The sequence below is a fragment of the Rhinopithecus bieti genome, unplaced genomic scaffold (genome assembly GCF_001698545.2).
Source record: "Rhinopithecus bieti isolate Rb0 unplaced genomic scaffold, ASM169854v2 scaffold_49936, whole genome shotgun sequence".
Lineage (NCBI taxonomy): Eukaryota > Metazoa > Chordata > Mammalia > Primates > Cercopithecidae > Rhinopithecus > Rhinopithecus bieti.
Window position 1 is genome coordinate 172,170 of NW_016819733.1, and position 13,414 is coordinate 185,583.

The following is a 13,414-nucleotide window of genomic DNA, read 5'->3' on the forward strand; positions in this document are numbered from 1 at the left end:
GTTTAGTGCAGACAAGGGGCAGGGGAAAACCTGTTTTGGGTATGAGAGATGTAGATATGGAAAAATGAGAGGCTGAGGTGGGAAGACTGCTTGAGCCCAGGAGGTTGTGGCTGCAGTGAGCCATTTGTGCCACTGCACTCCAGCTTGGGCAACAGAGCAAGACCCTGTTTCAGAAAAAGAAAGAAATGAAATTGAAAAGGGAGAGGACTACCTCTCTGGCTTGGTCTTTGATCAATGCTAATCAGGTTGGTTGGCATCAAGGAAGGAGCAGGGCAGACAACCATTTGGTACCTCTAAATGGCAGCCTGTCATGTTAGGGAGTTTATAGCTGAGTGATTTGGAATGTGAAATGTGACGAAGAAGAGATCTGGTCCTGCCACTTATTCCCTTGCAATCTTGGGCAGATCTCTGTGCCTCAATTTCTGAAAGAGTGAAATAGGGTTTTAATAGCACCTACTTCATAGAGTTGATGTATTAAATGTAATAAAGCACTTGATGCATAGTGGATACTCAATAAACTGTAGATATTATTGGCTTTCAAAATGCCTCATGACTCCATGTTTCAAACCTAGCAACATGTTGCTGCAAGGTGGACAGTTTCTTTAAGACACTCTCTCCATCTACTTGACTTGTGGCCTTAGGAATCTCCTAAGTGGCCATAACGAAAGCCCTAGGATGAGGGACAAAGTGTGTGCATCATCTAGTGCAGTGGTCTCCTACCTTTTTGGCACCAGGGAAGTTTCATGGAAGACAATTATTCCATGGTCAGTGGGGATAGGGGCTGGTTTCAGGATGAAACTGTTCCACCCCAGATCATTAGGCATTAGATTCTCATAAGAAGCAAGAAACTCAGATCCCTTGCATGCGCAGTTCACAATAGGGTTCGAGCTCCTATAAGAATCTAATGCTTATGCTTATCTGACAGGAGGTGGAGCTTGGGCAGTAATGCTTGCTCACCTCCTGCTGTGTGGCCCAGCTCCTAAGAGGCCATGGACCAGTACCAGTCTGCGGCCCAGGGGTTGGGGACCCCTGACCTAGTGTGTGTGTGGTTTCTCCCTTGGCTACTAGACTCTTGCTTTCAGATAATACCCTAAATTATCATAGCGTCCCCAAATATACTTATTCTTGCTTTTAAACTATACTTACATCCTCCATTCAATGCAAATGCTGAGCCGAAAGCACAAAATGCTGACACTATGCAGTCACTCCCGTCTTTTTTCCCATTCTTCTCCCCAACTCCTCCAAAAAAAGGTAACACTTCAAATCAGCTTTATTATGGGTGACAGATTTAGGGTTCTTAAATAGTGATAGCAGTGGCTAGAAGAAGCGCTTCATCCCCGCAGTGGAGTTTCTTTGTTGTGAGGGGAGGGAATGCAAGGAGTCATCAGCTGGGGTGGCCCTTGGCCACTTTTCAGCATCTACACAGTGCCTGGCACATAGTTGGTGTCCAATAAATATTTGTCAGCCATTTGTGGGCAGTGGGGACAATGGATGAAGGGAGCTCCCTTTGGAAACCATATATAGGAAAGAACATCTTACATCCCATATGCCTGCAGTTTTGGTTCCAATTTAGGGGTATTTCCACTCCACTCTGCCCTCCTGTGGCCTGTCTTATTTTCTGGAGGAGGACTGGGCCTGCCTCATCCTAGCATCGTAAACCCTCTTTCCAGAGCTGCAGATTCTCCATGTGGAAGATGCCTGCTCTGGTGGGCATACATTCATTTTAGGAGAGAAACTAAACTCACAACCCTTCATTTTTGGGGCTCCATCTTAAAACCAGGAAGGCCTTCCAGCCTGCCTTTTAATGGGGTAATCATTTTTGGAATTCCTTCCTACCATGTATTCTCCTATTTTTTGCCCTCTCCTCCTTGGTTTATGGGCATTTCTTGGTGGGCTGGGGGACCCCAGTCAAGTTGAGGGGATCCCCGCTCCGGGGACGGAGTAAGGCAAGAAGGCGGATTTGGAATGTTAGAGGCAGGACCGCAAGCTCCCAGGGCCACCCAATCACAGGGCCAGTCATCCGTTGGGCCCCTGCCTCCGCGCCCGGCAGCCACTCCGTATCTTCCTCGCATTATCGCAGGGTTGGGCCGAGGCCCGCGCATGCCTGCAGAAAACCTACGGCCGCGAGGGGGCGGGCCTCCTCCTGCTCCTCCTCCCGAGAAGCTCCGGCAATGAGAATAGGCCCCGCCCCCCCGCGCAGCCAAGTCTACGGACCAAGTCCGAGCCTGCCGACAAGCTCCGCCCCCACGAGGGCCTGCTCCGGCTGACAGCGTCCGGCAGCGCGGCAGAGCCCCGCCCCCATGCGGGGGCACGCTTACAGACGTCGTCCGTGCGCGCGGGAAGGGCCCGGACTCGCGGCCCGGCGTGGCTTTGTGACGAGCCTCTAGTGGCCCCGCCCCTTCCAGCAGCGTCAGCAGATCCCAGTGGTTACGTTGGCGAGCGACGTCCGCGGGCGCCAGCCCAGCCTGGTCCTGCAGCTCTCGGGCTGCCCCCAGCCCCAGCAGCAGCTGGGCTACTTCCACCGCTCCTTCCCGTGCCGCTAGGAACAGCGGCGTCTGCTCCTGCACAGGAGGAAAAAGCCAGGGGCGATATCAGGGCAGGCCACGCCCACAGGACTGGGCCTTTCTACCTTCACTTACGGGACCACTGGCCCCTCTCCCCTCAGGCTTTGCGGGTTACCGCACTTTCCATTTCTCCTGCGCCCGACTGTTTTGTGGGAAGCCCTCTGTCCCATCTAACCCTGCTGTCCTGGGCATCTTTATCGGCTCCGGCCTGGAGAAGCGAGCGGGCGGCTCGGGCGTTGTTCACGGCAGCAGCCCAGTGCAGCGCAGTTTTCCCTAGGGGACGACGTGGGAGGTTGTTACCGCTGTTGGGGGCCAGACGCCTGGGTTCCGGTTTCCCACGGGTTCTGTCCTTGGGGGAAGGGCTATTTGGGCAGCTTGGTCCCTCAAAGGCGGGAAGCGTTGCCCAGGAGACCACCGGCCTGCAGGAAGTGTTGCCTTGGTGACGTCTCCAGTGCGCGGGAGGGACAATGGGACATTGTTCTGGGGTCGGTGAGACTGGGAGACCGTCTCCCCCCACGAGATCCCGCCCCCTTTCCACAGACACTCTCTTCCATGCCAGTTCCCCAGTAAGCTGGAGCAGAGAGCCAGTGTGGTGTTGACGGTGGAAGTTGGGGAAACTCACACGGCCAGTATTTCCACCGCATCGCAGATTGACAGCCATAACAGCAGGATGAGAGGGAATGCCCCTCCGCTGCACCTATATTTTGCACTCTGTCTCCCACCCCATCTGCTCAACTTCTCTATAGCACACATCACCCCTTCCTCTACATACCCCATTTATCTCTGGCCCCCACGTCTGCTTGGGCTGCAATCAGTTCTTCAACCAGGTCTTCCACCGCCAGTCTGGCAGCCAGCATCAAGGGTGTGGTCCCGTCCTCTGTGCGAGCGTCCACTGCAGTTTGTCTGCTACGGAGCAGAAGCTGAGGGGACAGAGGGCCAGTGACCCCTGGGGTACCCTGGACTGCCAACTCAAGTTCCTTACACTTTTAACCCCACTCGCAATCCATATTCAGCCATCCTCCACAGTTTCCCTGTCAGGTTCCCAATCACACCAATTTCCTCTTTGTCAAACTCTGGGGGATGCTTCTGTCCAGCTTTACTTGTAAGCTCGCCCCATTCCCTGTAGGGACCTCAGTGTGTGCCAACCTGGCAGACCTCGCGAGCATCAGCAGCCACAGCAGCATGAAGGGGTGTGCGCCCTGCCCGGTCTGGCTGGTTGGGGTTGGCTCCAGCCTCAAGGAGGCGGCGGGCAGCGGTTGGCCGGGAGAATCGGGCAGCCAGGTGCAGGGGGGTCTCCCCAGTGCCCACGGTGTGAGCCTGGGGACAGGCCCCTCCATCCAGCAGAGGTTCCCAGGGCTCAGGACATCCCAGCCATGCCCCTTGGAAGGTCCTGGACTCTACTTCCCCACAGCAAACTGCGGACATCAGGGGTGTCACCCCATCTGTTGGTAAGACATGAGTAATGGGTCAATCTAAATGACACAACAAGGGGGAAGGGACAACATGTAAGCTCAGAGAGAATCAAAACCTGAGGTGTTGGGAAGCTAAGTTCCGGTTCTGTGTGGCTTTAGTCAAGTGACTTTTCTACTTTTCTCTGACTTCAGTTTCTTCCTCTGTAAAAGGAACCTGCAGCTTAATTCTCTGACATTCCAGGGCAGTGGTTTTCTCAAACGAGTCTGGATCAGATTCACCTGAAGGGCTTATTAAAACAGATTGCCTAACATCTTCTATTCCTGAGTCAGTAGCTCTGTAGTGGAGCCCAACAATTTGCATTTCTAACAAATTCCCAGGTGATGCTGATTCTGCTGTCTGAGGACCACACTTTGAGAATCATTTTTCTAAGGCACTAGTCTAAAATTAGTTCCTCTAGTTCTGATATTAAAGGACTCTCTTATTCTAATAGGGTCTAAGGACTTTTTTTTTTTCCTTGGTCTGGGTTGACTCACATACCAGGTCCACGGGTGTCCAGGTCAGGGGCTTCCATCTCGGATTCCTGGGGAGGAGTTAGCATGGCAGCCTGAGGGAGCTCCCCACAGCCACCACTCAGAGACCAGAACTGGCACTTGGAGGGTGGGCCTGTTTCTTCAGCCTTTGGGTAAGAGCAAGGATCAGTGAAGGTTGATTTGCCCTTTCATCCCTTCCATCACCTCCAGACCATACTTGCCCCAGCCCTTTCACCTGGCCCACCTCCTCTCCCTCTTCAGGGCCTGAGCACATCACAACTCCGTCCTCATCAACTTCTGCCTCTGGCTTCAGTGCCCTGGAAGGAAATGGGTGGGTAGAGGTTACACGGAGTTATGACCATCAGGGTCTCCAAGATTTCCAGTAGGCTTCCCACCCCTCTCTCCTTCCTCTATCTTTGACTTCTGCAATAGTATTTCTTATCTTTTCTGATTGTAAATATCACCATAGGAGAGACTCCCCTTCCTGAGCCTGGGTTTCTCCTCATTCTCACTTGAGACCAATGCTGTCCTCGCCCAGTGGGGGCCGGCGTCGGTGGGGAGCTGACTGAGTCCTAGGCCGTTGAGTGAAACCAGGGGGCAGCCAGAGAGCTCCATGCTCTCGGCGTCGACGCCGGATAAGCTGGAGGACGAGAAGAGCCCCTAGGGCCAGGAGAATCACCCCAGCCACTGGGGAGCACAGCACAGGCCAGGGAAGCTGGTTGGCAGGGGGTGCTGGTGGGAGAGACAGAGTCACAAAGAGAGGCCACTCCTGGTGAGACTGATTACTATTGGGAGACATTTGGACAAGTAGCCTGTCTTTGCCTTGGTTTCTTTATCTGCGAAATGGGGATGATAATATAGGTTGAGGTTGGGCACAGTGGCTCATGCCTGTAATCCCAGCACTTTGGGAGGCTGAGGCAGGTGGATCATATGAGGCCAGGAGTTTGAGACCAGCCTGGCCAACATGGCAAAACCCCCTCTCTACTAAAAATACAAAATTTAGCGGCCAAGTGCGGTGGCTCATGCTTGTAATCTCAGCACTTTGGGAGGCTGAGGCGGGTGGATCACGAGGTCAGGAGATCGAGACCATCCTGTTTAACGTGGTGAAACCCCGTCTCTACTAAAAATGCAAAAAATTAGCTGGGTGTGGTGGCGGGCGCCTGTAGTCCCAGCTACTTGGGAGGCTGAGGCAGGAGAATGGCGTGAACCTGGGAGGCGGAGCTTGCAGTGAGCCGAGATCGTGCCACTGCACGCCAGCCTGGGTGACAAGGCGAGACTCTGTCTCAAAACAAAACAAAACACAAAAACCAAAAACAAATTAGCAGGGCGTGGTGGCATGCCATTGTAATTCCAGCTACTCAGGAGTCTGAGGCAAGAGAATTGCTTAAATCTGAGAGGCAGAGGTTGCAGTGAGCCAAGATGGTGTCACTGTACTCTAGTCTGGGTGACAGAGTGAGATTCTGTCTCAGAAAACAAACGCATAAACAGGTTGAGTATCCATGATCCCAATCCCAAATCTGAAATGTTCCAAAGTCTGAAACTTTTAGAGTACCAACATGACACTTAAAGGAAATGCACATTGTAGCATTTGGACGTTGTATTAGGAATGCTGAACCGGTATAATGCAAATATTCCAAAATAAAAAAATCCGAAATCTGAAACACTTTTGTTCCTAAGTATTTCAGATGAGGGGTACTCAACCAGCAGTATGTGCCTCATGGGGTTGTTGGGGAGGATTAAATGAGGTAACAATGTAAAATGCTTGGAGTAAGGCACAGAGTGACTATGATATAGCAGTTATTCTTTTTTTTTTTTTTGAGATGGATTCTCACTCTGTCGCCCAGGCTGGATGGAGTGCAGTGGCACGATCTCAGCTCACTGCAAGCTCCACCTCCCAGGTTCACGCCCTTCTCCTGCCTCAGCCTCCCGACTAGCTGGGACTACAGGCGCCCCCAACCACACCCAGCTAATTTTTTTTAGTTTTAGTAGAGACGGCGTTTCACTGCATTAGCCAGGATGGTCTCGATCTCCTGACCTCGTGATCCACCTGCCTCGGTCTCCCAAAGTGCTTGGATTACAGGCGTGAGCCACCGCGCCCGGCCTATTATTCTTTCATATACTGAGTTGTCTGATACAAAGACGATTAGATATTCTCAGTCTGGTAGAGAAGGTAAACCATCCCTTTGTTGGAGGGCTGTGACAGAGGTTAGGATAATGTGCTTAGGGAAATAAGGAAGGAGACTGTAGAACAAATGGGCCAGTGGGAGATTCAGTCAGAGAAAGCAGGGTTAGGGAAAGTAAGTCCCCACAAAGAATATTTTCAGTCTCGGTTGTCCTGTTTGATTCAGCCTCCATTGCCTGTTGCTAGCATGAGAGCTGGCCTGGGAACAGAGGTCAGAGAAAGTGGTAAGGGGTCACCTACCAGTGCCTGCATGAGGGTGGACAGCCAGCAGTGGTCCAGGCAGCAGGGGCTCCAGGGCTCCCACTGCAGCCATCGCAGCAAGGAAGCGGAGTAGAAGCCCAGGGTCCCAGGGACAGCGGGATGCCGGGTGGTCAGGGCCACAGCGGGACAAATCCACACCCATTACCACCACAAACCTGTAGGGCAGGCACCTCAGAGACCTCTGTGTTGGTCCTTGACTCCCTTCCCTCCCTCTGCCCTCTTAAAAAAACTGGTGTTTGGCCCTTCCCTCCACCTAACTTCTTACCCAGCACTGAGGGAGTCGGTCTCCTTGCCCAGGGGCTGCGTTTGAGGGGCTGATCTCTCCTGATAGGAGGGGTCCCGAGTTCCTCCTAGCTTTTCTTCAGCCCGGGCCCCAGGATAGGGGTACACCATGTCCCTGCCGTCACGATCCTTCCTTACCCAGAGTCCCACCCTCAGAGTCAGGGACAACACCCGGGCCAGGGCAAACAGCTGCTGGTCTAGGGCTGGGGGGCTCAGTACCACCAGCAGGGCCAGGGAGGGCCCCCACTCTGGGTCCCCATCTTCAGGCCTGCAGTCACCTCCATCCCAGCCACACTCTGCAGTGTTGCAGCCTTTCTCACAGTGCTCATTGTGGAAGTGATCGTGACAGTACTGGTCATAGGCTGGACTGTGGGGTGAGGAGAGAGGGACTCAGAACCTCCCTAAAACCTGACTCTTCTCTTCACCCTAGAGAGAATTCCCCATATTTTGTGCCCTTCAGGGCTTTGGTTGCTAAGTGAGGGCAGCTGTGGAGCAATGAGCTTAGTCAAGTCCTGGATGGTAGTCCAGACACCCCAATGTCTGCTAACACCCCTGTCTCCCTAGACCGTCCGCTCTCTGTACCCTCCCGAGCTTTCCTCTGTTTCTGAAGGACACTCCAAGGCCCTTTTCCCTCTGTGAGGTGCTGACTGCTAGGGGAGATACTCCATGGCAGCAAAGCTTAGGGAGGGAGGCTTGAGGCCTGAGTTCCCACAACTCTCAGAGAGGAGCCCAAAGGCCACATCCCACATTAAATATTGATGCCACCCCATTACCCTAGGTTGGAGTCCAGAGTCTTCGACCCTTATTTAGTGATAGTTATTAGGGTGGAAACTCCCTGGAGCCCGAGGCTGTGGCCACACTGTAACTCAGAGCCATCTACATCCTTCCTCCTCCTTTCACCCACCCCTCTCCTTCCCTGGCTCCCGTGGGTTTCAGGCTCACGTGCAGGCTGGAGGGGTCTCACAGTCGTAGCCATCAAACAGACACTCTTCAGAGTCACACTGTGGGTGGCACTGCCCGTCCCGGAAGAGAAGCCAGCACCGAGAGTGGGAGGGGCACCCCTTCCAGGGGTCTGGGACTCCCAGAGAGCAGTCCCCTCCATCCCAATTTCCTCCTGGGCCACTGCAGCCAGCATCGCAGGCCCCATCTCCACTTCTGCCCTCACACCCCTTGGCTCCGGGCTTCTGACACCGGGGCCCTGGAGAGCTGTGAGGGCAGGAGCATCGAAAGCCTTGGCCCCCCAAGCCCGTGGTCTCTGAGCAGCTGCCATTGTATAGGCATGGGGAGGGAGGGCCACAGCCTTTAGGAGCTGGTGGGGTCAGGCAGTCAGGACCCCCATAGCCATTGAGGCAGGCGCAGCGTGGTGGGAAGCCTGGCTTAGGGGAGGGCAGACACAAGCCTCCGTGGTGGCAGTGATGGAGGCCGCAGGAAGGGGCCCTGTGGCTGCAGGTGGGGCCTTCAAAACCCTGTGGAGGGGAGGGGAGATATTGGAGATGGAACTTGCATTATTCTTCCCACTCCCCATCAAGCAAACTCTTGGGTTAAGATGGTGCAGAGGGTCCTAGAGTTTCATATCTAAAAGGTGCCTCAGAGAGCATCAAGTTAATCATTTTGTGGATGTTGAAACCATGTCCCATGGTAATTTCACACAATGACACATTACATTATTTGGAAAATGGATGAAGCACAGTTGAGTGCAACAACCTGATGGGCTGTGGCATTACAGTGCAAGTTCTAGAAGACTAAACAGTTAATAGAATGCTATTATTATTATTACTATTATTATTATTATTTTGAGCAGAGTTTCACTCTTGTTGTCCAGGCTGGAGTGCAAAATGGTGTGATCTCGGCTCACTGCAACCTCTGCCTCCCAGGTTCAAGCGATTCTCCTGCCTCAACCTCCCCAATAGCTGGGATTACAAGCATGCAACACCACGCCCAGCTAATTTTATGTTTTTGTAGAGACAGTGTTTCACCATGTTTGTCAGGCTGGTCTCGAACTCCTGACCTCAGGTGATCCGCCTGCCTCGGCCCCCCAAAGTACTGGGATTACAGGTGTGAGCCACCATGCCCGGTTATTATATTATTATCTTACTCCTTAGAAATAGGATCATATGTCTTCCTCTTCCTCTAGAGAGGGAACAGGATACAGGAGGAGGATATAAGTAGATGTAAATTATTATTAATATTGAAATTATTGGGTTAGGTTCATGGATGTTACATTGTTAGAATAATAAAAGAAGACCAGGCATAAACCAATGTCAGTATATCAGGAACCAAAGCTTAAGATTAGTCTAATTCCATGCATCTGAGGCCCATAAATACATACACATACACACACAGTTAAAATAACCTATCTGAGGCCACCCACCACGCAGCTTGAGCTTGGGGAACTCCTGACCTTCCCTTAGGCAATGCCTGTGATTTCTGAAAATTCCATTCATGCTATCAGCTGCCTGCTTTTCCTTTGACTGCTTCTGAGAGACACTTGCCACTGTGAACTTGGCATGGCTTTTTCCAGTAATTTCTACATCAGTGCTCCCTGACAGTCCCTTCTGGGATTCCAACTGAGGTATTCTTGCTTTTTGTCAGTATAGGGGGCAACAGAGAAGGCAGATTTGTGGTCACTTGCCTTGGGGCAGTGGCAGATGAAACCCAGGGGTGATCCTGCTGTGGCCTCACAGGTCCCTCCATGAAAGCAGGGTTGGCTGTGGCAGGGGTCTATCTCCACCTCACACCATTGGCCTGTAATTGTGGGGGAGATTAGACGTCACACACTGCATCAGTCACTGCCTCTGTCTTAGCCCATTCCTGGATGTTGGCCCAGTGCTAGATGTGCAGGTGAAGGGCTCCTGGGGCATCTTTTCTGGTTGGGGGTGGGTGTGGAGGCAGAGGATGGACCAGGTGACGGCTGCCACATGGGTGGAGACTATCTGGCTCTCCATGGTCTGCTCGGCTGTGCTCCAGACATGCTTGTGCCCCTTGTCCTGGGGCCTCACCTGTGTGTCCAGGAAGACACTGGCAGTAGAAGGCATTGGCCAGAGAGTGGCAGGCTGCAGTGCCTGTGGGGTGGCAGGGCTGGTCCAGACACTCGTCCACGTCTCCCTCACAGCGTAGCCCCACAAAGCCTGGAGGGCAGGCACAGTGGAAGCCTCCAGGTTTGGGGGTGCAGGTTCCGTGGTTGTGACAGGGTTGGGACTGACAAGCATCAAGTTCCTTTGAGCAGTTCTGTCCATTGTAGCCTGGGGCGCACTGCAGACAAAGAGGGTTAGACAGGGAACCAGTGGATGAGCCCAACCTAGCACTACAAGGGACCCAGCTCAAGACAGTTTGTCCAGTCCCCCACCTTCCAGCTCAACAGCATCACTCAACTCACCATCCATCATGGCCTGCATCACAACCCTTCTACCTCAACTCCCCATGAGATAGAATTGTTTGGTGACACACAACTCAACCTTCCCCAGTCCCAAACAATCTCTATGACACACTGCCACCAAACACAGCACCATTTTTGGTAAAACCTTCCTCCCCTACTAAATACCCACCAGGCTCTCTAATACTTTATTAATTCATAAGCATCTACTGAATGCCTACTTTGTGTCAGGCACCGTTTTAGGCACTAGGAATAGGAAGAAAGTTAGAACTCATTCCTATTCCCTGGGAACTCTCAGTCAACCAGAGGAAAGAAATGGCTAGCATTTATTGCATGATTTATATACGTAACCTGAAAATCCCCTGAATGACATTTTATTTGGGTTATCTCATTCGATTTTTACTTTGCACATAAGGAAGCTGAGTCTCTGAAAGGTTAAGTGACTTGTGCAAGTCGAATAGCTATAGGTGGCAGAGCTGGGAATCAATGAAGGTCTGTAACTCCATAACCATTGCTCTCAACCATTTTCTGCTTCTTCATGCCACTTAGCTAGTGAAAGAAGAGTCATTGGCAAGATCTGTACCACGTGCTGGCTTCCTTGCAAGAGGAAGGAGAGTGTGCAAGAGTAGAGTACCAGGAAGGCAGGCTTCAAAGAGGGAAAAGGGAATTCACAAAGAATCCAAGGAGTCGTCAGAGAGCTGGAAGGAACAGGTGATGGGGGTGTTTTGGAAGAGGGAACATCATAAAAGAAGTAAAACTGAGTAATGGGTGCCCAGAGGTTTACTACTGATCAGTATACTGCTTTTGTTTATGTTTGAAAATGTTCATAATAAAAGGTTAAAAAATAAAATAAAAAAGTGAGAAAAGAGGGTAGGTTAGGGGATCTGTCTTGAGCTTTCTCTCAAAAGTTGTGGTTCTGGCCGGGCATGGTGGCTCACTACTGTAATCCCAGCAGTTTGGGAGGTCAAGGTGAGTGAATCACTTGAGGTCAGGAGTTTGAGACTAGCCTGGCCAACATGGTGAAACTCCATCTCTACTAAAAATACAAAGAAAAAAATTAGCTAGGTGTGGTGGCAGATACCTGTAATCCCAGCTACTGGGGAAGCTGAGGCAGGATAATTGCTTGAACCAGGGAGGTAGAGGTTGCAGGAACCCGAGACTGTACCATTACACTCCAACCTGAGTGACAGAGCAAGACTCTGTCTCAAAAAAAAAAAAAAAAAAAGAAAAGAAAAAAAGTTGTGGTTCTAGATCTCAAAATAATAAAGGCCATATGTGACGAACCCACAGCTAACATCATATTGAATGGGGAAAAGTTGAAAGCCTTTCCTTTAAGATCTGGAACAAGACAAGGATGCTCACTTTCACTATTTTTATTCAAGGTAATACTGGAAGTCCTGGCCAGAGCAATTAGGCAGGAGAAAGAAAGAAAGGGCATCCAAATTGCAAAGGAAGAAATCAAATTATCCATGTTCACAGGTGACATAATCCTATATTTAGAAAAACCTAAAGAAAACACTGGTTATAAACAAATTCAGTAAAGCTGTAGGATACAAAATCAATGTAGAAAAAGTAGTAGCATTTCTATACACTAACAGCAAACAATCTGAAAAAGAAATCAAGAAAGCAATCCCATTTATAATAGTTACAAAAAATAAAAACAAACAAATACATTTAACCAAAGAAGTGAAAGAGTACTGCAATGACAACTATAAAACACTGATGAAATAAATTGAAGGGGACACAAAAAAATGGAAAGCTATCCTGTGTTCATGGATTGGAAGAATGAATACTGTTAAAATGTCTGTGCTTACCAAAGTGATCTACAGAGTCATGCAACCCCTATGAAAATACCAATGATATTCTTTACAGAAATAGAAAAAATAACCCTAAAATTTATCTGAACTGTAAAAGACCCAAATAGCCAAAGCAGTCTTGAGCAAAAAGAACAAAGCTAGAGGCACCACACTACCTGTCTTCAAAATATACTGTAAAGCAATAGTAACCAAAACAGCATGGTGCTGGCATAAAAAACAGACACATAGATCAATGGAATGGAATAGAGAGCCCAGAAAAACAAGTCCAAACATTTACAGCGAACTTACTTTCTTTTTTCTTTTCTTTTTTTTTGAGATGGAGTCTTGCTCTGTTGCCCAGACTGGAGTGCAATGGCATGATCTTGGCTCACTGCAACCTCCACCTCCTGGGTTCAAGTGATTCTCCTGCCTCAGCCTCCTGAGTAGCTGGGATTACAGGTGCACGCCACCATGCCCAGCTGATTTTTGTATTTTTAGTAGAGACGAGGGTTTCACCATGTTGGTCAGGCTGGTCTTGAACTCATGACCTTGTGATCTGCCTGTCTCGCCTTCCCAAAGTGCTGGGATTATAGGCATGAGCCACCGCTTCTGGCCAGCCAACTTACTTTCAACAAAGGCACCAAGTACACACATTGGGGAAAGGACATTCTCTTCAATAAATGGTGCTGGGAAAACTGGATTTCCATATGCAGAAGAAACTAAACCTAGGCCAGGCGTGGTGGCTCATGCCTGTAATCCCAGCACTTTGGGAGGCAGAGGTGGGTGGGTCACCTGAGGTCAGGAGTTTGAGACCAGCCTGACCAATATGGTGAAACCCCGTCTCTACTAAAATTACAAAAATTAGCTGGGCGTAGTAGCATGTGCCTGTAGTCCCAGCTACTCAGGAGGCTGAGGCAGGAGAATCGCTTGAACCTGGGAGGCGGAGGTTGCAGTGAGCTGAGATCACACCACTGCACTCCAGACTGGGCAACAGAGTGAGACTCCATCTCAAA

General features: G+C 50.7%; 1 protein-coding gene across 4 annotated transcripts in view; it reads right to left on the bottom strand.

The window, feature by feature from the left end:
* Positions 1-1,252: 1,252 nt before the first annotated feature.
* NOTCH4 (notch receptor 4) overlaps positions 1,253-13,414 on the bottom strand; it is a 29,266-nt gene continuing 17,104 nt past the window's right edge. For 2 of the 4 annotated variants that reach the window (XM_017859181.1, XM_017859182.1), the window contains 12 exons: positions 10,232-10,484; positions 9,865-9,977; positions 8,175-8,698; positions 7,216-7,599; positions 6,930-7,105; positions 5,020-5,239; positions 4,743-4,824; positions 4,515-4,653; positions 3,711-4,006; positions 3,337-3,484; positions 2,740-2,837; positions 1,258-2,561 (listed from right to left, as the gene is read on the bottom strand). In XM_017859181.1, coding sequence (XP_017714670.1) covers positions 1,848-2,561; positions 2,740-2,837; positions 3,337-3,484; positions 3,711-4,006; positions 4,515-4,653; positions 4,743-4,824; positions 5,020-5,239; positions 6,930-7,105; positions 7,216-7,599; positions 8,175-8,698; positions 9,865-9,977; positions 10,232-10,484 — 3,147 coding nt within the window. In that variant the 3' untranslated portion in view covers positions 1,258-1,847. Of the gene's footprint in view, positions 2,562-2,739; positions 2,838-3,336; positions 3,485-3,710; positions 4,007-4,514; positions 4,654-4,742; positions 4,825-5,019; positions 5,240-6,929; positions 7,106-7,215; positions 7,600-8,174; positions 8,699-9,864; positions 9,978-10,231; positions 10,485-13,414 lie in introns of all 4 variants that reach the window. The other 2 variants (XM_017859179.1, XM_017859180.1) reach the window with 2 other exon arrangements.